The 27,826-nt window shown below is 38.7% G+C and overlaps 1 protein-coding gene across 1 annotated transcript; it reads right to left on the bottom strand.

Moving 5' to 3' along the window:
* Nucleotides 1–265: 265 nt before the first annotated feature.
* SLC13A4 (solute carrier family 13 (sodium/sulfate symporter), member 4) lies at nt 266–27,572 on the bottom strand. Its single transcript, XM_009878319.1, has 16 exons — nt 27,474–27,572; nt 18,829–18,957; nt 16,121–16,257; nt 15,417–15,598; nt 14,627–14,681; nt 13,043–13,082; nt 12,284–12,361; nt 10,587–10,777; nt 9,446–9,565; nt 6,504–6,605; nt 5,331–5,432; nt 4,331–4,428; nt 3,046–3,176; nt 2,076–2,237; nt 915–1,052; nt 266–403 (listed from the first exon to the last, which is right to left on the bottom strand). Exons 1-16 carry the CDS (start codon nt 27,570–27,572, stop codon nt 266–268), a joined length of 1,902 nt encoding a protein of 633 aa, XP_009876621.1.
* Nucleotides 27,573–27,826: the final 254 nt, after the last annotated feature.

Here is a 27,826-nt window from a genome sequence, read left to right as displayed (position 1 = left end):
AGGGAAAGCAAAACTAATCTTTTAGGTCATTCTGATTTTCAGAACTGAAAAGCTTATGCAGAAGGTTTCCCTGTGGATTTTCTTCATGGTTGTAATATGCATCATGGTACTATGTATATACAAGTCTTCTCCTTTCTTTCATATGTGCAATGTAGGTTTAATATTTCTTCCCAGCTTGCTTTGGTCTTGCACTTTTTTCTCTTTTTCTTTTTTTCTTTTTTCTCTTTTTCTTTTTTTTCTTTCTTTTTTTTTTTTTAATTGGAGATTATGTTTGGCTAGTGATATTGCTGACCACTGCCCACTCTGGAAAAGTATTCAGCTGGAAGAGTCTAATTCCCCAAGTGTTGATTGCCACCATGACAACAGCCAGGCCAATCAAATTTACACCCAGGCCAGCTTTTACCTATAAAAGAAAAATGTATCAGAGGACTATCAATGAAAACTTGATCAAAAACAGTTAACTTGGAAAAAAGAAGGCAGTAGATTGTATGTATGTATCTATACTGACTTATGTAAAATGTGATAAATTACATACACTGATTTCTAGAGCCAAAAAAGCAGTGAAAGTATTCAGGAGTGAGAGAGGTTAATGCAGTTCACTGGAAAACTGCTCAATTTGTCACTTGCACTTCTCAATCAGATAATCAGAATGGAGAGTTATACCATACATAGCAGGGTTATAACTACATCACTTACTGTGGAGCTATGTGATAAATGAATTTCTCATGCTGTCCTGTGCTTAGCAATGCAAAGGGTTGTGTACTCATGACCTGACAGCTTGGTTACACAATATCAGTGCAGATCAATATGACTTTATATTAACAACATCATCATTGTTATTGACTGCTGGATATGGGGACGAAGTGTTGAAGTTGCATGAAGTGTGGGAGGATATACCCAATCTCCAGACTCACCATATCTTTAATCTGGCAGTGCCCATAACTGAAGACAATGGCGTTTGGAGGGTTACCCACCGGCAGCATCACCGCAAATGAGATACACATGGTGACAGGAATCAGAGTATATAAAGGGTTGATAAGCAGGGTTTCTGACTGGAAGGAAAGAGGGAGAGAGATGTTTTACTTGACCAATAAAAGCCACTGCTCACAATTAGGATGAAAGGACCCTTGCTGCTTTATGTGAAGATAAAATTCGATGAAACTCACCTTCGTAGCTTCTAAACTTGAGTGTGGAAATATTTTTTGTGGGGTTTTTTGGTTTTTTGTTTGTTTGTTTGTTTTTCTCCAGAGTAGAGCAGTGCTCTAGTTTGGAGTTGGTCATGCTCCAGGGATTCCTCTTGAAATATTTCACATTGAGGGACAGTAGAGATTGCTACTACTAGGACATTTTAGCTCTTTCTCCCACTTATTCTTTGTTTCACTCCGTGTTGTATCTTGCAGTTCTTAACACTGACTGTCACTTCAGTCTTCATCCAAGAGAATTCACAATTGGTATAACATGAAGGACTTACTTCTTTCAGTTGCTGAAAATACTGAGGCTAGTATGTAAAGTCCTCCTGAGCAGCGGTTAAGAAAACTATTCTTTTGTGGTCCAAACTCACATGGCAAGAAGGCATGATGAAGTATTCTTTACTGTGGTCTAAAGAATTTTTCTTCCTCTGTAGCCTTCAATGGTGGTGAAATCTAACATTTTTATTTACAGTGCTATGGTCTAGTTTTATGTCAGTGGGAAAGGGAAAGGTATTCACAAGGCTAATTTAATTTTGAAGCAGGAAGTGTCTCCAGGTTACTCCAGGTCAAGGAAGAGACACTGCATTAAGATGGCAGTTCAGACTACTAGAAGTAGATTGTTGTTCTAAACTTTTTATCTTCATGGAGCAGAGGTAAATTTGAACTCATAAGTCATACAAATACAATTGCTTAGTTTCACCTGACCATATCTTCGTATTACCTCAGAATTGTTCACAGAACGTACTTTGGGACAATACTGTAAAATTGTTATAATTGGGAAACATGACCTTCATTCTGCTTCACATTACGTAAAATATATGTTTTTATTGTTACTACTATTCCAATATAGAATGGTAGACTAAAAATGTTGTTGTTTTTACTCACCATGCTGCATAAAATAGGCAGAAAGATGGTTATGGTTGCTGGATTACTGACAAACTCTGTCACCAGGGACACCAAGATGCAAGCCAGCAGAGTTACAGCCCAGGAGGGAAGGCTGCTCAGGGAGAGCATTTGGCGTCCAATCCATGTAGAGAGACCAGAGGTCTGGAGAAAGAACAGAAACACAAGAATTGCTAAATAGTATGTTCATAAAACAGATTCTTCTCTTTCAGGCAGTTTGCATCAGTCAATCCTACCAGCAAATAAATGAAGTTTAGGTCAATGCTTTTCTCAGTGCCTTTTGTTCAATAAACTGGATTTCACTGCAGTGCCTCATAAATAATTGCCCATAGTAACAAAGAGATACATTTCACAGTTAATAACATTAAAAAGGCATCAAGGCTGATTTTCCCTCTTTCTTCAGCGTGTGAACTGGAGTATTGCAAACTGGCGATGAAGCATTGCACAGTCTGGGTAGAATTCATTTTGAGATTAAGATATATAAATTTAGATGTCTACATATAGGAGTCTATAGGAGAGCTAGATGTGTATTCAAGAATTATACTGACTATAGATACATTCAGTAGAGCCTAGTGTATGATTTGTTGATTCAGTGCTAGGAGCTTGACTTACTTGCCTGAAGAGGTGTAATAAGATGTTTCCCCTCCGGTGAGCTGCTAGTTCAGAAAGTGTGAGGTGTCTTTCTGACCCTGTGTCATGTCTGCCAGCCTTGCAGGAACATCTAGATATTTTAAAGCATCTGAAATGGCAGATGCTTACACAACTGACTTGAGCCCTAACCATCTTTTTGTTAGCTAGATAGTTGTCCACTGAGTACAGAGAATAGGGACTAGGTTATGTACAAACTTGAAAGTATCCACATTGTAAATTCAAACTGGGGAGCGTACAAAGAGATAGAAGTCCAAGCTTGTAATTTTTTGGGGGGAAGCAGGATAAAAATCAAAATCAATACCTTGCATCCAGCTGCTAAGGCATAACCTCCTCCAACCAACACTACAATCTCCCAGGGCATGGTCTTCTGGAAGTCGTTCCAGGTGATGATGGGATCCAGTGTGTTAATGTCTGTTGACTTTTCGCCATCTCCTATATCAAAATTAAGCAAGTGTGTGACCAGTATCATGTTTACCTTTTTGCAATGATCTTCACATTTTTTGCACTAGTAGGAATAATGAAATATCCACGGGAGTTATCTTGAGAAGTATCTGTGAGAGAGATGAAGAAAAAGCACGTAGACTGTTTCTCTGGTTAGCTTGGCCTCAGAAAATGCAGCATATTAATGCCAAGCATCTTGATTTCCCCTTGGCTGCTCTGTTGTGAATAGCTGTAAAGCCCTGTATTTCACTCTGTAGCTTTCTGAAGGACTGTGTGTTGTGTTGTGTATAGGCATGCACAAATTATCTGTAGACTACAAAGTTGGAGTTATAATGGAGTTTTCTCAAAGAAAGGCAATTTCTCTCTGCAATAGGCCATGAAGCTTGATAAAGTGCATTTATGCACCTAAGTTTTCTCTGAGGATATTTTTTTAGATGGCTGAGTGTTTTCTTGAAGTAGGAGTTAGAAAGTGTCATTTTACCTAAATGCTAAATAATATATGTCAGTGTAAAAAATAAACATATCTATGTAGATTTGTAATCTCTGCATAAGATGCTATGCAGACAGTTCTATTTTCATACAGGACTGCTGCAAGCCTGGCCCAGCAAACTGATAAGTAACACTGAGTGCTACCCAAATGTCAGCATGAAATAACAATCATTATTATCATCAAGAAGACAGTGAGAGAAGCATTGTGCAAAACTGGAACCTTGTCTGACATTTACTGATCACTTTTATGGTTCTTATATGACATTATCAATGATTTCTGCTGTATAAGTGATGACTAAATTATTTACCAGAACTTATCTTCAACTGATTTTGCAGACATCTGCATTATAGTTCTCTATGTGGAACGCCACCTGAACCTTTCCTAAAAATCAGCCCTAAATTTTTATAACTCTGTTAACACAGAAAGGATGGTGACTTCATATACAAGGTCTTTTTGTCATCTGCTGGTATACTGTATGAATTAAAGCAACAAAAAAGGGGATTTGATGTAGGAAGGGCTGGTATCAGAGGAGAAACTGAAGCCTGACCTTCCACAATAAAAATCTCTTCTTGGAACATTTTACAGACAACAGAAAAATGTCATTAAAGGCAATGGAAAATGTGCTAGATCTCTTATTTTGCTGCATCCTCCTCACCTTGTTTCCTTTTTCCAAAACATGGCTTTTTTGCTGGAATCAGGAAAAGGAGAAAGCCAAGAAATAGAGAGACAGTAGCATCAGTCCGGTAACCTTTCCTAGGAAAGAAACAGTGGGGTTATCATAAAAAAACACTGACAGAAACATTTCCAGACAAGCAACATGGCTCGAAGCAAATTGTTGCCAGCTGTTCAGATGCTTCCACATCTGAAATCTTACTAACAGCCCACTAGAAAAGAGTGTTTGGCTATCAAGAATACAAACTGATTTTTTTTTTCTCATTTATTAAACTGAGTCCTGTAGCCAGCTTCAATCACTGCTTAACGATTTTTAACATTCCAGTAGAAAAAAAGAAATCCCTTTTGGTTTACAAATCTATTAACTCGGAGGTACAGAAAAACAGTGTGTTAACTAGAAGCAAGAAACACTGAACATATTCTGGGGAAAAGCCAAACCCAAACGATGCTTTAGAAATGAACCATGATTTTAAATTGAATGTTTAGAACTCATTCTGAAAAAGTATTTTGAGGAGTGATAATCTCCACAATCCTCAGGAAATCCCAATATTAGAAACTAGTTTTCTGTCAAAATTAGAATGAAAAATAATATAATTTTTATCCAGTAGAAACATAAAATTTAATTCATAATTATATTCTTTGATATTGTATTTGTATATGTAATCTATTCCAGTGACAGCTTCTCTATGAATGCACTAAAATGTTTTAAATTCAGAATTTGACCCTCTTAATTTTTATATTTGATATATGTTTATTTTGCTTTCTCTACTTAATTGACTCTGCCTACTGAGAAAGAATACAATTTACCACCAAGTGAACAGATGTAGATTAAAAAATAAAAATTACTGGTTTTTGAACAAAGTTTTAATTTTTCATCCCCTTGTTAAAAGTGGCTGATGATGTTTTAAGGACAAAAATTATCGCAGAAATTCAGAAACAGCAAGGCCATATTCCTGTTGAATTGTTGAGGAAATTTCACTTACTTCTCAAAAAAAGATGACCATCCTGGTACAAAGCCAGGCTCACGAGTAAACCAAAGCAAGGTCATCAGAATGAAGAAAAATCCAGTCACCATCTCAGGGTAGCTATAAACAAACAAACAAACAAACAAACAAATAAACAAATAAACCAAATAGGTAGATAGTAGATACCCAAACCAACTAGGAATTAAATCCAAAGCCAGTCAGAAAACTCGAGAGCAAGGCTCAGAAGAAGTAAGAAAGTAGAAATTGGTTCCAAAAAATGGATACAAAACATGCTAAAATAGAAAGGAAGGTTAGATTGAAGAATTGTACATTTGGCCGAGAAACATCTAAACTCAGTAAAAAATAGGCAAAAAAATACATTTGTATTTGCAATTCAATTATTAATGGACAAGACCTGAAGGAAAATATTTATAAATGCTCATTGCATTTGCATTATTATCTGATTAAATGTGTTAACAAGGTAAAGCTCACGTTACTATTCCACCATAAACAGCTTCTATCGCATTTTTTTGATGTGAAGAAGCATAAGAGCAAATGACAAAGTAAATTAGCACAGATATTTATAAAATGTGGAATAAATATAAGGTGACTTGTGGATACTGAGTTTTAATTTAGTATAGATTTAAATTAAGTATGGTTTCATATTTAGGCACATCTGAACAAGAGTCTAGTTTCAGAGTTGGTCATATTCAGCAAGTTGGTCTATTAACGTTTCAGCTGAACAACACAAAATTATGTGTGGAAGAATGGATTTTATGAGGTGTCATTCCTTTTGATAAATTAAAATCTTCCAAAATAATCTTTTCAAGAGAAATTTCTTGCCACTATGAATGAAGATCATGGGCAACTGGGAGGTCTAGACATCTCACAGTGTTGGAGATTGTTGCAAAGCCTTTGCTAACGGTGAACTTCCATCTACCAAAGTAAGTATGTGCCTGAATTGGGAAGGAGGATTCTTTAATGGTTTAGTTCAAAGTTAGAGACAAATCTTGACTCAGATGACCTTTGGACTTTAGTTCATTTTCTCTTTTATTTCTACTGCTATCCTGCATAGGAGGAGAAAGAGCTGACAAGAATAATCTACCTGAACCAAAGGCAACATGAAGGGCAATATGAGAGAATTCTCCTGCCTAGAGAGGCAAATTCCTGAGAAAGGCAGGTCTGTTTTACCTAACATTTCCTAGCTTCTTATATTCTTCTTGAATTCTTTTCTCTGACATTTCTTCCCGTTTGGTCTTCTTCTTCTTGCTCACAGAACAGGTCTCTTTAAAACTGAGGTAGATAGCACAGTAAAATTAGACAAGGCATCAACTAAACAAAGAAATAATGAAAAAATAACAGGAATGAAGCAAGCTGAAAATTCCAGTTGCCAGGGTCTGTTGGGACAAGGTGTGACTGGGGCAAGGCCTGATGGCAATAGAAAGGGAAATTATTGCAAGTGATCTTTGTGTAGTCTAGTTTCCAGATCTCCTGAGAATCAATCCTACACATATCAGGAGGGTCTCCAGGGTGCTCTCACTAATGCTGACTGGTATCACTGAGCCATTCTGAGTTATGATTGGGCTCCCTTTGTGTAAGATTCCTCAAACAGCTGGCAGTGGGCAGATTTTTCTGGGTCCAGAAACTTCAAAAGGCTATGGCTGATTTCTGTCATCATGTGGAAGGACTACAACAGAGGCTAGCTATCAACAGATTTTTTTAAATGGAGGAACTGTATGCTTTCCAGTTGGATCAGCAGTATCCAATACATAGCAGGCCTAGTCTGGCTTTTGAGCTCGGGTTTGACTTGAATGTTCAGGATTCACTGTAATTGATGGGGGAAAGCTCTGCTAAGGATCCCAATAGCGTTTGTGACCTGTCTGCTTCTGTAAATACTAGCTGTTTCTAAACTAGGCACAATCAGTGTAGCACCAAATTGCCTCTGCCACAGGAGCCAAGACAATTAGCCTGTGTTTTGTCCTGGTGAAAAATGCCTGTACTTCTTCCAGGAACATACAAGCACAAGCACGTTTCATAACTGAATTATTTAAAACTGCTATACATTTATATGAAAATTAGACAAAATCCTTAGTTTATTTAGATTATCTTCATACTATAACAAAGCCTGGACATTCCCACATGAAATTAAGATACTTACAAGCTTACATGAACCTTTTCCTTTTATTCTGTCCAGTAGCATTACTTTGCTGTACTTTGAGCTACAGATCTCTGCTTTTCTGCGCCAGCTATACCCTCTGTCACACAGAGGTGTGTGGGGTGGGTTGGGAAGCCTCTGCAGCTAAGCCAGTCTACAAGAGGCTGCAGGAGCAGGGACTTCAGTGACCGAAGTACTGTGGTAGTGCAATGGCCTGCTTTTGTAGCTCCTGCTGTTTTAATGTCTGATTTTGTACCCTGCTAGAGATCCATGCCATAGCACTGGCCAGGCCATCGACTGCAATCTCCCTCCATGTATCTGCTTAAGGCCAGATTCTCAAAGGACTGCATAGCTCAAGATGCAGGCAGGCTCACTCTGGCAAACAAAGAGTCTTCAATGGGCTTTTCATTTTACCTGTAAACGGGTACCTGTGTGACATTTGGTTTTAATGCACTTAACACTGCCCCGCACCAATAAGTATTTAAATTTCCTTGCCAACTTTCCTTGTAGGCCCCAGTAAAATCCACCAGCCATAACATAGCTGCTGGAAGAGGGCTATTTATAATGGCTGGTTCTACAGTAATGATTCTACTCTTAGCTCTGCCTTGCTGGCAAAAAAAATTGCTTGATAGGTCATTGTCCTCCCCATTTGACCTAGATGGGAGCCTAAAAAGCAAGTCTGACGTGTTGATGCAGCTGGGCCCAATAAGAATAGAGTGATGACAAGGAGCTTCTTACGAAAGGAACGTGAACATTACGGGAACTGAGGAAATGCTTATTCACCAGCATTAGGCAGCTGTTTCAACATGTTATAAGTGTTTCTAGGCTTAGGAGAATGTCAAGGCAGGGCATTGTAGCCAAGGTCCTAACATATTATGTTATTTAATGAACTGCAGTGAACAGGAGGCAGAGATTAAGAAGGCTTGGAATCAACCAGTACTTCTCAAAAAGTCAATAATGCTTCAGCCTCTGTTATTATTTAGCACAACATTAATCAGCATGAGGTCTTGGATGCAATGTGGAATTTCAATTAGATTTATTTTTTAAAAAAACTAATTGAGGGTCATGTTGGGGCCTGTTTCAAAGTTAGAAAGAAATAATAAAAAAAGAACTTATTTTAGCATTTTAATTTGGAACTACAAGGCTCAGGAGACTGACTGAGAGGAGAACATGGAGTCATTCATCTCTAAATTACCTCTTCAAATCTAGTCAAAGTCAGCAGCAAGCAGAAGTCATTACCATTTTATTTGTTGTCTTAGGTGAAATAAATTAGTGGTGTCAGTTCATCTTACTTTTAAGAGTAAACTAAATCAAATTAAGACCACTTTAATTCTGAGTAAATATATATGCACTACAATTTAATGCAGATTAAATAATCCACTCTAAATCCATACTTTCAGTCAATTTTCATTAACTATGCTGAGTAGTTGCAAAAAGAATACTGAGCCTTGTTCTTGTTTTGGTTCTAAGGGACTCACTGGTGTAAAAAGATCTTTGTCTCTTAGGCTGTGAGTCCTTTCCGCTTTAAAGAAAAATATGTAAGGAATCTATTTACTTTTAATTTTAACTGGTCGTACATTAATTTCATTGAGCTGGGGGCAGATCTGAAAAGAACTTATTCACTTGCAGTTATTTTTCTATTCATCATTTAAGCCGTACTTTTTCAAAAATGTTGTATAATGAGATATTTTGGTCCACAAAGTGATCATGAGAGTAAAAAACTCGGTTGGATGTGTAGTAAAGATTTCTATCAGCAATGCCTGGGCACTTCACGCTCAAGTAGCAGTACTGTACACTGCACCTATGCAGTGCAGGTAAGCAATAAGATTTCCTTAGGTAATTTTTCTGGCAAGGAAAATGATGTTGTGTCTTAGTTTTTTGCTGTTTGTAATTGGAAACGTCTTTTTGAGACATGTTCTAGAAGAGCCACAGATGCCCTGCTTTTGTAGTCCATGCATCTTGAACAGCCTGCACTCACTTGCAACCCAAGAACAGCCAATGCATCCAGAACCAAGTCAGGACCAACATGATGAGGGAGATGGGGAAACTGAACAAGAACCAGGTTCCAAAATTCACCACTTCAACATTTGGATAGTGACTATAACGAAAAAAAGAAAGATGTACAAGAGGTGAGAACAGTTAAAGGACAGGGACTTCCAATATATGTAGATGTACAAACACAAATATGTATATACATTTGTCATGTCGCAATAGAAAAATTGCACCGCTGTGTATCTGCAATAGCTGCATTACATGTGTAGAATGAAACCAATTGCCAAAGAATGTCAATCACTGACCATACCTGACCAACAGTAGATGCGTTACGTCACTTCACACCTCTAAGACCAGATGGTATGAAATGTCTAGCCAGCTCCAAATACTCTTAGTTACCAGCAGTGAAATTCTGGCCCTATGTGTGTTTTTTGTTAAAGCTCTTTTTAGTGTTGGCATACTCATGAACAGTTTCACCCAGAATCTCTTTGTAGGTCATATTACGGCCACATAAATAATGACTGTAGCCTACTGTCTACAGACAAGGATGTCTGATATGTGTATTTGATGGAACAGCAAATAGAACTTAGCTGATCGGAGAGCTGCTTCCCATCTTCTCCAAAGCAAAGGTGTAAAGCCACGTTTCTAATTTTAGTTTTGCACTACATGTTGAGCAGTACAAGTACCACTACTGATGCCTCTAGATTCACTGTAAGAATTCTCTTTCTAAGAATCCATTGAACAACTTGAAGTTAATTTTATTATTTTTCTTCTTTTGTATCCATCTTTGTCTTGTCTGCTTTATCTTCATGGCTTTAGTGCTTACTTTTTTGGAGTGCCTGCTGTTGTCATAATACTTGTAAAATCTAAGAAGTTGCTGAAAAGACTTAAATGTTACCACATACTGAGGAGTTTTTATTTTGTATGGGAGAAATGTATGGATATGCGTTAAATTAAGCTTCCCTTTTCAATTATTACTAATAACATTAGAGTAGAGGAGGAAACAAAATTGCCTTCAGAGAGGCTGTCTTACAAGGATTCCTTGCGGTAGTAAACAACCCATGGGCAGAGCCACCAAGATGATAACGACCCAACCACCATTCTCACACTGCGACAATATCACTTACTTGTTGAAGTGCTCTAAGAATATGAGGCTAGTGGAGGTCCCAATGATGGTTGTCAGTCCTCCAATTGTTGCCGCGTAGGAGATACTCAGTGAGAGGCATTTACAGACCATGTGGTCATGTCTGGTCTGATACCGGTACTTAGTGCTCAGGCGCAGTTCTGAGGGCTTAGGAGGCAGGACCAGTATCTGAGCCTGTGAGGGGATACATTTAGCAAAGAAAGCAGGTGACCTGAACAGTAGCCCAACTTGCTTTAATGCCATGGTGATACTGGTCCCAGAGAAACAAGAGGTTTGCATAAGAGGGGAAAGTTTTTTCTTCACAGGGATTAACTGGGATCAGAACTAGAAACCTGTGCAGGGACCTGAAATTGCCTCGTCTGTGACAGAAATGCAGGGCAAGCAGTAATCAGACTTCTGGCTGTGGCTTGGGCCAGCTCCAGTTCTGACTGGAATCTCAATGGGATACTGAAAGCCTTAGTGGGCTGCAGAGGCAGGATGCCAGCACTGCAGCAGTAGGAATCCATAATCCTTGAGGCTTATGAATAGCCACCAGACAAATGCTTGGTGGCCTTTTTGCATTTATACTGCCTCAGTGCCTCTAGTAAGGAACGAAGTGCTAGGGGTCTCAGAAATGGCATCAAAAATGCTGGATAATGGGAATATGGAAGAAGAAGCTGCAGGAGAATATTGCTCCAAAAGAAACTTTCTTAACAGTGACAAGAAAGTCTCCATGTTGGTAAATCAAGTTCTTGTACTGGAAAAAAAGGTACAGTGCTTCAAGGCACTTCACATGCAACTCAAGGCTGTAATGTAGTATCAGGAAAAAGGCAGCAAGTGGTTCAGCTAGATTTGTGACATTTATTGATTTAGATTTGGATTTGTGTAGTAAAATCAGTCATGCTATAGTTTCATCATCATTGTGAGGGTACTCTGGCTAAAATCCTAGAAGTCGAGTATATTAGTTACAAAACAAACACTGAATGTGTATGGGAAATGGGTGTAAAATGAAATAAAGTATTGGGGCAGAATATTCACCTTTTCTGGAAACACACACTCAGATTCTTTTAAACTGTGAATGCAAATTTATGTGTTGATTTTAGGCTAATCTTTCTTGGACATCAAGTTATGTCATGAAGATACTTTGTGGTTGTAGTCCAAAGAGCAATCACTTTTTGGATCCACTCACGATAAGTAGAAATACTGGAATGAACTTATGTAATGGAGGATTGAGGATGGATATTTGGCAAGACAGAAAGGAGGTGGATATCAAGACTAGCTAATGAATTGGCTGAACAGTTAAATGATCCATGCCTGCTACAGGTTTAGCTCTGGGCAGGATTTTATGTATCAGGCGTTGTTATTTTCTATTTTCCAGGGAGGCTTTGCAGAAAAGAAGTCGGTAGAACTGCCAAATAAGAAGTAAAACTTGTGATGAATTGTACTAGCTATTGGGGAAGGGTCTTCTGAACATACATGTGCTGGGGGTATCTAAAAATAAGAACTAGAAAAAGGCAAAGACATGACTGCTTTAAGGTTTTGGAGAATCATAGAATCATAGAATGGCATAGGCTGGAAGGGACCTTAGAGATCGAGAATGGTTCTGTGTAACACATCTTAGAAGAAGCAAATATGAAACAGTGGGGAGCAGGTAATGTTCACATCTGTCTTTTCGCTCCCTCCCCAGGTTTAGCTTCTTACCTGAGGTAAGTGCTGCCCATTGCTCTTAGAATTCATCGTTCCAATAGGGTTGGCTATCATGTGGACACCATTCATGCTCTGTAGGGAGGCAAATGCCTTTGGATTAGCTTTCCTTCTGTACCTAAGGGCACTTGGATTAGAATTCATGATGCTTTACAAAGGCCTTGGGTAATGGGCTTTTGAAAACAAATCGAACAAACAAATAATAAATTTAAAAAAAAAATGGAAAAGCCCACTAAAATTTTATCTGTAAACTTTACACATAAAAAAATTAAAAACCAAAGCATCCTGGTTTTATTTTAAAGTCATCTTAAAACTCAGACTATGAAGAATGTGGGGTTTTTCCATCTGCCATGTAGCAGAATCTAACAGTCCCTTGTTAGAGACCATGACTTTGTGATAAGTATAGACTGTTCTAGTAATTGGAGCGTCTCAGCTGCATAAGTTGGTGATAACTGGACAATAAAAGATCATACATGAACTTACTAGAAACCAAATGAAATGGTTAGTTTACTGACTGGGTCTCAGGATATCCAGCTAAGTACAACAAACAGTACAAAGCTAATGTTCCCCAACTTGACTTGTGCAAGTAGGCTAACAGGTTAAACACAAAGCAGGACATATGTACTCTCTGCCAACAAGCACTACTTGTTTGAAATAAAGGAAACAGCAGTTTATTGCAGAGCTGTGAGGACTCTGCTCTGATGGTTCCTGCATTAGAAGACAATGTAGTGTGGAAGGTACTACCTATGACAATACCTTTGAGTGCATCAAGGAGCTGAAGTCAGTAGTAGTAGCGCTAAAAACAAAGAAAGGAAAATATATTTTAAAAATTCCTCTTCACACAGCTCCCTCAAAAGGCACACATCATGGGTAGGAAGGGCAATATCTGTGAGAGAACTAATGCCTACTGAAATAGTGAGGATACCATTTATTAGTACCTCTTATGTGGTGTCTTGGCCAGATACATAAGAGTCTTCATTATGTTTCACAGTTCTGTCTCTAGCTGTGTAGCAATGGAGTGAATCACCGGGTAATCCGGCGCTATCGCTTTTTGCTCTATTCAAGCTCTTCCCCTGTCAACCTTTCCAATGATTTTTCTGATCACTTACCTGTACCACATTAAAACTATCACTAAAAATATTTCCGATGTGGATGTGAATCATGCAAACAACCCACTCAACTTTGACAGTGAAAACAAATTTTATTGCTGATGAATTTCAAGCTCTTTTCAAGTAACTCTATTTTAATAATAGTTCTGTTATGAAATATCCCACTCATACTCTTCAAATGGGCTTAAAGGGATTAATGGCACAATGCCAAACTGAAAATTTGGTTCTATACTGCACTTAAAATATATCTGGAATGAAATGAGATAACAGGAGAATATTGGAGAACTCATTAATCTCCAGACTAATGAAAAGCTATTCAGGTCTTGCAAGTTAACTTTAACTTGTCAACGTGTGCTGTTTGAATTATAATGTTTGTTTAAAGTAAACTTTTAAAGGTGTAACAAGAACTTGGTTCTCTTTTATTCTGAATACTTGTAAACAATATAGAAGGCACTTGAGAAGGGAGCGTGCAATTTATTCTCACACCTTGTCAGAAGATGCTCCTTGGGATTTGGCCTGGAACATATTTTTAGGACAATAACTTTGTATATTCTCCTTTGCATATCAAGCTGATGATTGATTTGATAATTTGACAAAGAAATTACTCCTTTGCTTAGTTTGCCCTTTTTACCTTACTGGATTTTACCCTAAATGGAGATCTGGTGGAAACTACTAGTGTTTCAAACTTCTCAAAAAATTTGTCTATATTAAAAGAAATATTTTACAGTTTTTTGGAAGGGAGGAGGGTTGGGTTTTGTGGGTTCCCCCTCCCACCGCTCCCCGGCTGTTCTCTCTCTCTTGAATGCTCTTGAAAGTTCAGACTTTCCTCAGGAATCCTCTGTAGGTGTCTTCCCTGTGGGCACTCCATACTGTGCTTGGTTCCTCTCCATCACTGTTCCTTCAGGGGAACAGAAATAAAAATCTGTGGACAGCACTCTCTTATACAGCACAAACATAAACTTCAAAAAAAGATCTTTCAAACCCTGAGAAACATTTTCATTCTCTCTAAAATGGCCATAGTGTTAAAAATAAAGAAATACGGGGAAGCTTTAGTGAGATCCAGATCATTACATTAATCCCATTTCTCATATAAACCTTCCTTATCAGTCACAACTGAAACATTCACTTGTAAGCTTCTGCTTGCCCTTCCTGACTCTACTCCTGGGTTCATCTCATTGCAACCTGTGTAGGGCTCAAATCTCCGGTCGTGATGTACAGGGTTCATTCTTACTCCTCATTGATGAAGATAAGCTCCAGGGAAGGCTGGCCATGCTTTTCGCTGAGACCTGCAACAAAGGAAGAGAAAGCAACCCCTGAGGTAAGAATTGAGCTAAGCCCTGGGGCCACACCACTGAACAAGGAGAAGATGTTGCAAACAAAACAGTTTGTCTCTGTGACCCTAATACAGCACTTTGTTGTGTCATATTGTCCTGATCACATGCTTCTGGCAATTAAAAGATTATCATATCTGTGTAAAATAGGCAAAATAGATGACATCATTTGCAGCCTGGAATCTGCAAATTGAAAGAAAAGGTAGATTCTTTTCTTCCCAAATCCCTCCTTTCTGGGAAGGAATGAACAAAATGAACCTTAGAGATCTTATCAATATTTTTTGTGGCACCAGCTCTAACCCAGGCAGTCTGGAAAGGCAGAGGTAGAATGAGAAATTGTGGGACTGTCACAGAACACACTTTTGGGCCTCTTCTACATTTTTTTTTACTTTCTTCTCAGAGATTTCCTTCCAACCATGTAAAATCCTATGACATAAGAGTTTATGGCACTCAGACTCCAGTACATGCCCAAATTCCGCATAAATAGTTTCCCATTTCCAATTCTGCCATCACATCTGGAAACTTTAATTTTTTGAAAGAAATATCAGAGTGCAAAAAGAAATGGTACAGACCATCACCTTTGACAATTAAGTCAGACAGCTCTGACCTTGACAGAATTTGAATAATGTATATAAACAAGTCTTGTTACTGACAAACAAGTGAAAAAAAATGACTAGTATTGAAAAATACCTATTGGCTCATTTTCTTCAATGGTGGTGCTGCCTGCAGTACTGATGACCTCATGCTCCTCCTCAGCATTCACTAGCTCCTGGAGCACTGCCTCCACAATTGGCATCACCATGGCTGTGGTGGATGTGTTGGAAAGCCACATGGAGAGCACCGTAGTGCAACACATAAAGCAAAGAAGCAACCTGGAGTACAACACAGGGAAACCTTCTTGAGGCACTTTCAGAAATATTAGAGGCCTCTTTGCCTGACATTTTCATTAGTCAACTGATAACTGCACAGGTGACAAAATATCATGCTGGGCACACATAAAATACTGCTTTGAGCTGAGAACTGTCATAAGACAATGTATCATTGGATACTATTTGCTGCTCCACATGGAACTCACCATGTGACATGAGAAAAAACGATTTTCAGCATATCCAGGATCTAAACATCTTTTTATATTTATTAAACAACAGGCAAAAAAGGAACAGAAAGACTAAAATCAGTCTCATCAAAAAATAGACAGCAAATGGGCAACAACCCAAGGAGTAGGAGGTGGCAGAATGAGGATAAGAAAATCTGTGCTTTCAAATTCTGAAAGGAAAAGTGAGTAGGAAACAGAGCCCCAACCAAACTAGCCCAAGGATATGAAAGTTAGTTATTTGCTCTTTCAAGCTGCTGCTTTCAGCCTCAGCCTACCCTGAAGTCAAAGACTGACTCACATGCCTGGCTTTGCTCCAGCCATCATAACCATGCGCAGGGCGATTCGCTTGTGGAGATTCCATTTTTCTACAGAAGCTGCCACACATATCACACCCATAAGGAGCAAAGTTGTGTTCTTGAAATATTCGGCAGCCACCTGCATTAAAGGCAAGGGGGAAACAGTCAGTTAAAAAAGCAGTAAGTACTCTACACAGAGAGCATAGTGAATGAGAAGAACTATGGTATTGTTGATTTTTTTTCCGTTAGGAAAAAAAATGACAGGAAGCTGGAGAAAATTAAGAATTTGTAAGTCACAATGTTCTCTTTAATCTCTTTCATATTGTGTTTACAAATAGCAAGGCTCTAGACCCACTTGTTAGTAGGTCTCTCAGCTTTGAAAAGATCAAGAGAAATTTTACTGCTTCGAGCAGAGTGTTCACTACCTGCAGTTAATTGCACTTTGGTAGGTCCAGGCTGAAACAGCCGCAGAGAAACTTCTCTCCTGAAGGCAGCTTATTCCTGTCCTTCATCTGCTTTTTTGTTCTGGAGATGTCATTGTCTACCTTGTTTGTATTTCTTATGTCTTGTTTAACTGTTGGGCAAAATGTGACATCCCTAGAGCCTACAGCTTCAGAAAAATGTCTTTTGGGTGTACTCTCTGAAAGTGATAAAGAAAGGCCAGGATATTGCTGTGATAATCCACAAACCCTGTGCCAGAACTTTTCACAATGGAAATTCATCTCCACTGTATCAGGAAAATATGGCAAACTTTCAGAAAAAGAGAATTTTAATTTAAAGGGGATGAGTGAAAATCAGCTCAGGAAAAAAACTAAGATGGTGCTCGGTCCTCCAAAGCAGCATTCTTGAGTTATGGGCTTGCTAAGATATGAGAAGATGTTCAAGGAAGTGACTGCAAAAATAACCAATGAAGCAAACCAAAACATTCACATTCACATTGACATTCACACACACACACACACTCTCTTGTGTAAAAGCAAAGTAAATGGGAGAAAATAAAAGTCCCAAACAGATGTTTGGAGTCTGGTTATTTTTTTCATTTTGTTTTGATGCAATCCTTCCCAAGCTGCTGCTGGAATATTTTCCCAAAGAACATAATTTCCTCAGTTTAAAACTATCCCTTTAATCAAGTGCAGGTGCCAGGATTTTAAAATAATTAAAATAAGTAGAAGAAATATTTTTCTGTTGTCCCCAGTTCTACTCTCCTCCATAAAAGTGCAAAAATGACACTAACGTTATTTTGTGAAAGCTGTAGCTATTTAAGTATTTAATTATTTTTACCAAATCCCCATAGTGACCTAAATAGAATTGGCCATCATATTTGTGTGCCAGAACTTTTAAATATCACTTTTTTGGCTTTCTTCCACTGGTCTCTTTCTCATTAACATTGCTTATTTTTCTGTTACCTTGTTAAAAAAAGATCTTGAACTGAATTAAAGGAATCCATCAGGCCTGCTGCACAAAGACCCTTGTTTTCCTTTATTCCTTTCACAGTCATTTTGGAGAAACAAGTGAATACTAATGTTCTTATTAACACACACGTACACATATACAACACACTGACTCATGTTCTTAAGCCCCTCTAAGTTATTTGTAGCTTAAACTGCTGTGGGTTTCCTTGACAATTGAGAATAGCAGACTGGAAATACTGTAGCATCATTAGAGTTTATTTTAAAATATAGGATTTTATTTCTGATCCAGAAACAAATAATACATTTTCTGCAATAGTCTCACTGTCACTTAATTTGTTATTACACTGAATTTCTGCCAGGCTGTCCTTGAATTTTCTTTCTTCAACACACTGCAGAATTTTGTAATGAAAATGCGTAACTACCTTACCTTTATGTTAGGGAAAAAAAAAAAAAAAATTAACTCTCTTATTATGGAAATGTGTCTGTTCATATTACACAGTTACACCTCTGGGAGGAATAAAACAGGTCGTGAAACTCTTAATTCACACTTGATTCCATCCATTATGCGTGTGCCTAATATTAGATTATGTTAGAAATTCAACAATTTTATGGTTGCTATATATTTGTCTGAGTTCTTATCTGTATTTCTAGTCCTTGTAAATCAAAAGTAATTCCCTCTCATACCCCCAAAAAAGAGAGAGAAAAATACAGGGGAGGGGAAAACTGTAGATAAAATAAATTCTTGGCATATCATGAAAGAAAATAACAGTCAAAAATCCACTTCAAGTAAGCAAATTCAGAACTGATCACCAAGACTTTTTTGCACATGTACTCCTTTGCCTTAGAATTCATGGTTGCAAAGTAACACTAAAGTTACAGCTTGGAAAAAGGGCTAGAAATTCACCTGGGTAACAAAATTAGTCAATCTTACACAGCAAATGGTGATATTTTAAAATGTGTAGCCATTTGCCTTATACATCATCGATAACAAATATAATCGGAAGAAACTTTACAGTTTACTCCATAGCTGCTGTTTACAAGGTTTTGGAAGAGGGAAAAGGTAGAATCCGTTGATGCAATAGGTTTTGGGATTTGGTGGTGATGCTGACAGGATGGACATCCCTCTTAGCTGATAGCCTTTCCTATATCTATCTCCAGCAGAAGAAAGAGCTGGTCAGCGCAAATTACACATTACTAGATATACACTTCCTCCTCCCATACCTCTTAGTCTTGCTAGTCCACTAAGATGAGTTTTACCGAGAGTAAGAATATTAAATGATAAAAAAGGACACACTGACCTCACTGGACTTCATGACTCCAAAAAGTGGATATAGGAAAGCTGGAACTAAGGCTGCTGCACCAAGTGGTACTGCTTCAGAGACCCAGTACACAGCTGTCACGATCAGCACATAGGCACATGAGGCTTCCTGCGGGGACAAAGCATAGCAGTTACCTGTTACTGCCCCAGAACCTGCTGTGGAAGCCCTTGGGAATGCCTCCATAGGACTCATCACACTGAGAGTTCCTGGACTTAAAAATACTCAACAAGGACTGGATAAGAACATTCTAAAGTGCAGCTGTTAATGAAATCTAGGTTGACATCTGAAAGGCCAGTTCCAGAAGATGATATTAACGAAAGGCTTCACACACAACCTTGGGATAAACATATTTATCAGCAAAATAGTGATTCCAAGTACATTTACAGACTTGTTTGAGTTCCATAATCTAATATTTACCAAGTATTCAACGATGACTCCTCAGATTGGGCCCGTGGAGTTGTTATTTACACATAGCTTTCTCTCCAGTATTGGACAGAAACAGGAACCCATAGTTTTCAGGTTGATAGGAGAACATTCACTCTTACCTTAGCATGGTTAAAACTACGTTGTGGCTCTTTCGGAAAATACTCTGAAAGATCACTTTTTTAAAACACTGCGCAAACCTGTCAGTTTACTGTCAGTTAATTTTATTTTCTCAGGTAATTTCCACAAACCCTTGGAAGAAGACACAGACCTGAAGGGCTCAGAGAAAACAGATTAACACATTTAAATCAAACAAATTCGCTGCTGTCCAAGGTTCTGGTAGAGAAAGGCACAATATTGTGCTGAGCATTCATGGAGCTGGTATATGATGAAGAAAGGTGCTACCTGCTGAATATTTTACAGGGAAACACAGCTAGTCCATAGAAGTCTTCCAGTCCATTTTTTAAAAATCAGTATGTATTTATTTACAGCATTCAGTGGGATTCTTCTTAGGCTCAGTTTCTTATGCTTAGAAACCCTCGGATATTTCCTACTAATAATTACAGAAATTACCCTCAGGAAAACTTTTTTCCTTTCCTTTTCTCAAACTTGAATTCAGCTGCTGTACTGGGTCTAACTGGCAGTTCTATGGAAGCCAGTAGGTCCGCACTGATTTACAGAAGCTATAAAACTACCCATTCCTCATTATTCACTGGATGTTCCATATGAACGTCTTAACCTTTGTGGATTCACAGCTCATGATGTTTATGATTTAGAAAATTCACTGTTCACAAATGTTATTTCATTACTTTTGTTTCCTAACTGGATGACTCCCAAATTAAACAGCTTTCCAGAATCACAGAAGCAATTCCCACAGGTCCTTGTGCAAGTCAATGAATGTGTACCACACTTCATTTTTTTTCAATTAGTTTTGTTAACAAAGTGGTGAAGTCCAAAGTAAGAAAATACAGGGATGTGGGTTCAATGAAATGAATCAATAGCTTGTATTTAAATGCATGTTTATACTTGTCTTTTTTACATTACTGCTATCAAATAGCCACAATCAGTTGTTCCTCTTTTTTAGTACAGTTTATAATAATAACGGTCAGAACACAGCCAGATAAGAAGTTAAGATAGATTGCTAAGTGCCATTTTCTTAACTTGCTTAAAAATTGCAGCCAAGCTTACTTAGAAGCTTGGGTTTAAATTAGCTGTGAGACCTTGTTATAACTCTTTTTTTCAAAAAAAAAAATAAGCTATAAGAGTTCTGATTCAAGTAAGCAGGGCCACCAAAATAACTGAAATAAGGTTATTAGAAAAAAAAAATTTTTTAAATCAGATAAGCTCCAATTAATTTAGAGACTATAAAGAGTATCTGAAATTGGAGAAGTTTAGCTCTAAATTCTTCCTTTATGGATTGACACACAGAAATGTGAGTATTTGTTTCTCTTCATTAAATAGTACAGAAAGGTGATTTAAGTTCTTAGCTCTCCAGCACAGGTTTCACTAGTGCTCTGTGATCAGGTCCTTGAGCAAAATATTACAATAAAATTGCAATTACTACCAAGAAAAAATTATAAGTGAGGCTAGATAATGTTGGTTTAAAATGGATGGGATCAGAGGAGTTTCTTTAATATTCATGAATTATGAAACATGCATTTCATAAAATGGAATTGCTATGCTCTTTGAAAAAAACAAAGACCTGATGGTAAGTTTGTAACAACTTCAAGTGATCAGTTAATAAAAAACTAAACAAATAATTTTGACTTAAAAATGGAAATAATTCTAAAAGTGATATGACAAGCATTAGAGATTTTTAGTAAAATAAAAAAAAAGTAAACTGCTTTAGAGGAGAGTCACAGAGCTGATGGACTGGTTCGTAAACATTAGCCAACGTGCTGCTCAGTCACCTTTAACTGCATTGAACTTCATGGTTAATATTCCACAGAGAGCAGAGCATAGGGTCATTTTTGTGACCTAATGACTGACACATTTTTTATTTTGTAGCTCATTAGTTTCTGCTACCAAACTGGTATGTTTACATGGGCTTTGTATGACATCCAGCAGTTGTTTGAGGAGAAAAATGGTTTTTAATGAAAAAGTATAGAATTTTATTTAAAAGCAGTGTAGATGTAAGATACAAGAGATGCATTTTGCCAAAATTCATAAAATCAACTTCCCCCTAACCTGATTTGAAACTGTTTTCTCACTCCAAAAATCTACTTATCTTTAATTTGTTTGAGCATAAGTTGCTATTTTCTACTGCTCCTCTGTGTGTAGTAATAAAGCAGACTGGTAATGGAAATAGAATAGGACGAAGGGAAGTTACATATCTATGAAAACCTAACTAGGATAGGCACTGAGTCTTTGTGCTTCTTATTCACTAGTCTGCAATCAGTTTACAAACAAAACTAAAATAAAGCATATTTTTAAATGGTATAAAACTGAGTAGCAAGTACTAGGGAAGCCAAATTTGTTAATCTCCACTAAAAACTTAATCAGCTTGTCTAGCAACTTTCTTTTCTCAGTGTTTTAATACAGCTTGTTTCCAAGAGAAACCATATTAATCTCTTCTATTTAATTGAACTGAATTTATATATTTAATTAATGGTTACCAGAGCTACTAAGTACTGGACTGAAGCAGTGGCTGCATAATTTTAACTGTTTCACCCTTCTCACTTCTTGTTGAGAAAATTACAGTAAAACCCATCTTAAGGAACAGGAAAACATGTGATGGTTGGAAGACTACCGCCTATCTTCAGTCAGTTACTTGGGGTAAAGAAAAGAGGAGCTTAAAGTAAGCCATGGCTAAAAAATCCACAATAAAGGTCATGCACAAGACTTTTGCAACTAAAACATCTCAGAATATCAGAGGTATTAAAAAGAAAAACTCTGTGTTCAACATTTTTTCCACCTAAAGATGTGCATTGCATATCTTTCATGCACGCATGTGGTTAAGCTGTGCAAAGAAGAGATAGTGTGGCCTCTGAGCTGCCATCTTTGAGCTGATGAGATCACACTATAATTCCTTCCCTTCAGCTTGTGTAAATAAAAACACAGGTGAATGAAAGTATGCCATCCCTGGCTGTTCAGAGCATGTTCTGTGCTTTAGGGTCTGTTCTGCCAATTTGGTATGTCAAGGTGTCAACACAGAATTATAGAATCATGGAGTGAATTGGGTTGGAAGGGACCTTTAAATGTCATCTAGTCCACCCCCCCTGCAGTAAGCAGGGACATCTGTAGCTTGATCAGCTTATTCAGAACCACATCAAGACTGACCTTGAATGCCTCCAGGGATGGGGCCTCTAACGCCTCTCTGGGCAACCTGTTGCAGTGTTTCACCATTCTCATTGTAAGTACTGAAAAGCCACTGTAAAGTCTCCCTGAAGTCTTTTCAAGGCTGAACAAGCCCAACTTCCTCAGCCTGTCTTCATAGGAGAGGTGCTCCAACCTTCTTATCATCTTTGTGGCCCTCTTCTGGACCAACTCCAACAAGTCCACGTCTTTATTGCGTTGAGGGCCCCAGAGCTGGACACAATCCTCCAGGTGACCTCTCACCAGAGAAGAGGGGCAGAATCACCTCTTGTGATATACCGACCATGTTTCCTTTGAACATCACCTGATGCCACAGGTCTCACAATGTGCATCCACTGTTGCTGCCGTTTGAGAAGTCATCCACCTGTCCTTGATTGGGTTCAGTTTGGCTACAGGATCAGCAGTCATAAGACACCCTGCCCACAACTGACTGAATTCATGAAGGATACTTTGTGGTACCTCTACTGACTTCATGAAAAAAAAAGAGGCAAAAATGTTTCCATATCTCTATTAACAACCACAGAATCATAGAATGATTTGGGTTGGAAGCGACCTCAAAGATCATTTTAGTTCCAACCCCCCTGCCATGGAAGGGACATCTCCCACTAGATCAGGTTGCTCAAGGCTCCATCCAGCATGGCCTTGAACATATGAGGGAAATAAGGACTGAATGAAAAAGACTCACAGTTTATAAAGCACACAATGTTTTTTTTCTGTGTCTGTGTCCTGGTTTGAGCTAAACAGAACCAATTCTATCAGTGATCTTACTTTTCTGCTGAGTCTCTTATAAGAGATAGTGCACTTTCTGAAGTCAACAGCATGTTTTTGCAGACAGTGTGTGCTACTAGAAGTGATAATACCTGATGTTTACAGTTACTATCAAGGATTGGGATGCAGGAAGGCTTTTATACTTTCTCCTACAGTGACCAAGGTCACTGCTGGATCTTGTGTGGCACGCTGGAGTTGCTGGTTCACAAAGAAGTAAAAGGTTGCACCTCCAGGGAGGAACAGACAGGACAGGTGACTAACAAGAGTGTTGCATTCCATATGCATCATATTAAGCATAAAACTGAGGGATCACAGGGGTTAAGCTCTCTTCCTCTAATGGCTGGCATCTGAGGAGGACTCCATCGATTCTTCTGCCTTTAATCCCAATCCTGATTTGCCAAATCCAGCTCCTGTGTCCAGTTTCTCTATGATGCTGAGCCTGGGCCTTTCTTGGTGCCTGCCTGCTCTGCAGTGTCAGTAGTGATTGCTGTCAGGGGGGGAGTCAAGTTTGATCTCAGTTTTCATATATTTGTACATATTTCATTATTCTCATTATTTTCTTATCAGTACTACTATTGTTTTATTAAAGCTGTTTCAGTTTTCTTTTCCAGTCTATAAGTCTGTCTGCCTCATTCACTTTCCCTTCCTGTTTGGGGAAGGAGAGGTATTAGAGAGCATCAATCAGCCCAGCCCTAACCCTTGAAAATGTCATGATTTGAAAGGCACTTGTGTGTGTCCCAAAATGGCTGTAGAATTTATAGTTTGTAATTCAGTATAAATTTTGGAAGGGAAAGGAGAAGTCAAGCAAATTTTCTCAGGTTTGTATTTTACCTAACCATTTCTTGTCACAGAATAATAGAAAAGAAGCTGTGGACATTATTGCCATAAGCCATATCTACAAACAGTCCTGATCCTCGTGCTCCCTTTGATCACTCTTGCCACTGTACATGTAATGCTCCTTTGACATTTCCAGAGTTGTGCTGATGACAGTAAAGAAGCTGCAAGTTGATTCCCTGCAGAAATACAAATGTAAACCATCTGGTAATTCTGTTCTCTAAAAGAAATACAGAAAATAAATATAACTGCCTGATAATGAAAATATAAGTAAGTCAGCAGGTGACAAATTTGATCTTCAGGTTTAAGAAGTCACAGGCTGTAATCAGAGTCAATGGATTATAACAAGGTAGATACTAGATTAAACCGCTTGAATAGTGTATTGTGAACTGAAGGTATTTGTTGTAGATGTTTTCTTAATAGCATTACAAACATTTGTCCAGCTCTGGGTCAGATTCCCAGCTATATATTGCCTTCTGTGGTTATTTGCATATATATAAAGTGGATGTAAAACATCATAACCAGGTGGATGGATGGTGGCCATGCAGTGGATGTGGTCTAACAGGATATCAGTAAAGCATTTGACACCGTCTCCAGCAGCATCCTCTTAAGTAAACTGAGGAAGTGTGGTCTGGATGACCGAGGAGTGAGATGGGTCACTAATTGGTTGAAGGGAAGAAGTCAGAGAGTTGTGCTCAATGGGGCAGAGTCCAGATGGCAGCCTGTATCTAGTGGGGTGCCTCAGGGGTCAGGACTGGGAACAGTGCTTTTCAATATATCCATCAATGACCTGGATGAGGGATTAGAGAGCACTGTCAGCAAGCTTGCTGACAACACAAAACTGGGCGGAGTGGTTGACACACCAAGAGGCTGTGTTGCCATTCAGAGAGACCTAGACAGGCTAGAGGGCTGGGCAGGGAGAAATCTTACGAAGTTCAACAAGGGCAAGTGTAGAGTTTTGCACTTGGGAAAGAATAATCCCATGTGCCAGTATAGATTGGGGTCTGACCTGCTGGAGAGCAGTGTAGGAGAAAGGGAGCTGGGGGTCCTGGTGGACAGCAGGATGACCATGAGCCAGCAATGTTCCATCGGCGCCAAGAAGGTCAATGGCACCCTGGGGTGTTTTAGAAGGGGGGTGGCCAGTAGGTTGAAAGAGGTCCTCCTCCCCCTCCTACTCTGCCCTGGTGAGGTCACATCTGAAATATTGTGTCCAGTTCTGGGCCCCTCAGCTCAAGAGAGACAGGAAACTGCTTGAGAGAGTCCAGCGCAGAGCCACAAAGATGATTAAGGGAGTGGAACATCTCCCTTACAAAGAGAGGCCGAAGGAGCTGGGTCTCTTTAGCTTGGGGAAGAGGAGGCTGAGGGGTGACCTCATAAATGTTTGTAAATATGTCAAAGGTGAGTGTCAGGAGGACGGAGCCAGGCTCTTCTCAGTGATGTCCAATGACAGGACAAGGGGCAATGGATACAAGCTGGAACATAGAAGGTTCGACAAAAACATTAGAAAAAACTTGTTCACTGTGAGGGTGACAGAACACTGGAACAGGCTGCCCAGGGAGGTTGTGGAGTCTCCTTCTCTGGAGACATTCAAAACTTGTCTGGATGCATTCATATGTGACCTAGTGTAGGTGATCCTGCTCTGGCAGGGGGGCTGGACTAGATGATCTTTTGAGGTCCCTTCCAGCCCCTGACATTCTGTGATCATCTAATGGCTTTTCATATCATTTTACAATAAAGCAACACCATGAGGTGCAGAGTAATAACACAGGGGTGTTTGTACTATATAACAGCATCTCTTGCAGCAACAGTGTCAGTGAACTTCTGTTTCAGCACTCATATTAATAACGAATTTCCTTGGTTATTACAGAATTTTCTTACTGTATTCTGTGCCTCTGAGAAAATGTGCCAAATTGTAGTGCAGTGAATCTCATGTTTCCCAGGAGAGGTTCTCAGGGGACATCAAGCCATATGTCATACGGATGCGTCAGGGAGTACTTCTTCTTATGTTGACCTTACAGCAACACTGGCAGAGATTAAACCCTTTTTAACAAGAAGCTTCTGTGAAATAGTGAGCCCTGCTGTTCTCTGAAGAAGGGCATGATTTTCTTCCATTCCCTCTCTATCTTGAGAGAAGAGATACAAAACTGCTATAAGAAGATAGCTCAGATATACACAGAAGTTCAGAGCAGGAAAACTCACTCCAAGTGCAAAATGCAGTTCAGAAGAGTACAAACACCTCGTTTCTATGAATTCTGTTTTTCCTTCCAAACAAAATCCTGATTTTCCTTCTCAACAAAATCCTATAATCTTGTTTTTGAAAACTGCTATACAATTTCTAATCCTTTGCATTTCCATTTGATAAAGTAGTAATATTCATAAATCCTTTGGTACTGGAAGGAAAAATTAACCTTTAGCAGGGTAGAGGAAGGAATAGAAATTGCTGCAACATTTGGCCAAATCTACATCTAGGATTGTGGAAGCACTGGTTGCAGACCTTTTAATACATTGCAACTTTTGATAAGTTAAATATCACTGTGTCTATAAGGTAGTAAAATGTTAGATTAAGATATACAATTACAGAGACGTGCATAGACAAGAGTTAACTATATAACCAGTGGTACACAGTAGCTCCAAAACAGTGTCAGGAATGCAGCTGCATTCACTCCCATTCTGTATTAAGCACAGACTATTGCCTCCTTTATATTGCAGTTGTATATATCTCTGAGCTATCATTTATTAGCCACTTGCAGAGCTGCAATGTTTCAGCAGAGGTACCGACACCTGCTTGAAAGGAGTCAGTGCTATATATGGTCCTATGCATCTGTCACTGACTCCTAGATCCTGCCTCACCTGAATTGCTAGCGTATAAATCCACATTAAATTGAAATTGTTTCCATGCATACTTATTACTAAGAACTAAAGACCCTGAAAGTATTCCTTCTAAAGACCTCTCCTTAAAGAAAATTTTATGGATGTTATTGTTCTGTTCTCCCTTCCATACACACATTATTGTTGAAAGAGAAGAGATATAATATTTCTGCTTTAAAGTAGTGCTTTGCTAGCTTCACCTGGTTCCTCAGCTCTGCTTGCCACATGACTCAAGGTAACTGGTTCTTACTGTGATGACTTCTCAGGGATCTTCCCAGTCCTAAAAATTTAAACCCTTGACTTTTCAAAGAGCAATGCTTATTTAGGTCTTTGCCTTTATTTCCACACACTGCAGGCTTATCCAACATGACTACCTCTCAGAGGCTTTGTTAAAAAGAAAAAGAAAATGTACTTACACTGCTGGGGTATAAGAGTGGCAGAGGAAGCAGCAGAAGTGGAACAAGAACAACGAGCAAGAGATTTCTGGATTGGAGAATGTCCTTCATCATTGCCATATTCTCTTACTTTCTGGTGGCTTCTCCTTGGGTTTCTTCTCCGGTTCCTCAGACACCCCAACTTCCACTCCACACTTTTCTTCACCTGTACCTGAATTTCTCTGAAAGGTCTCTCAGTGATTCATTTCCTACCCCCACCTAGTCACCTTAAATAGCTTTCTTAATTCGTTTATTCTTCAGTCTGTTGTTCTGAAAAGAAACTTCAATGATTCAAATGATCACAATGATCACAAAGTCATGAAGTTTAAGTAGGG

The sequence above is a fragment of the Apaloderma vittatum genome, unplaced genomic scaffold (assembly GCF_000703405.1).
Source record: "Apaloderma vittatum isolate BGI_N311 unplaced genomic scaffold, ASM70340v1 scaffold1871, whole genome shotgun sequence".
In the NCBI taxonomy this organism is placed as follows: Eukaryota; Metazoa; Chordata; class Aves; order Trogoniformes; family Trogonidae; genus Apaloderma; species Apaloderma vittatum.
The sequence above is the reverse complement of the archived record's forward strand: the minus strand, read 5'-3'. Positions and strand labels throughout refer to the sequence as shown.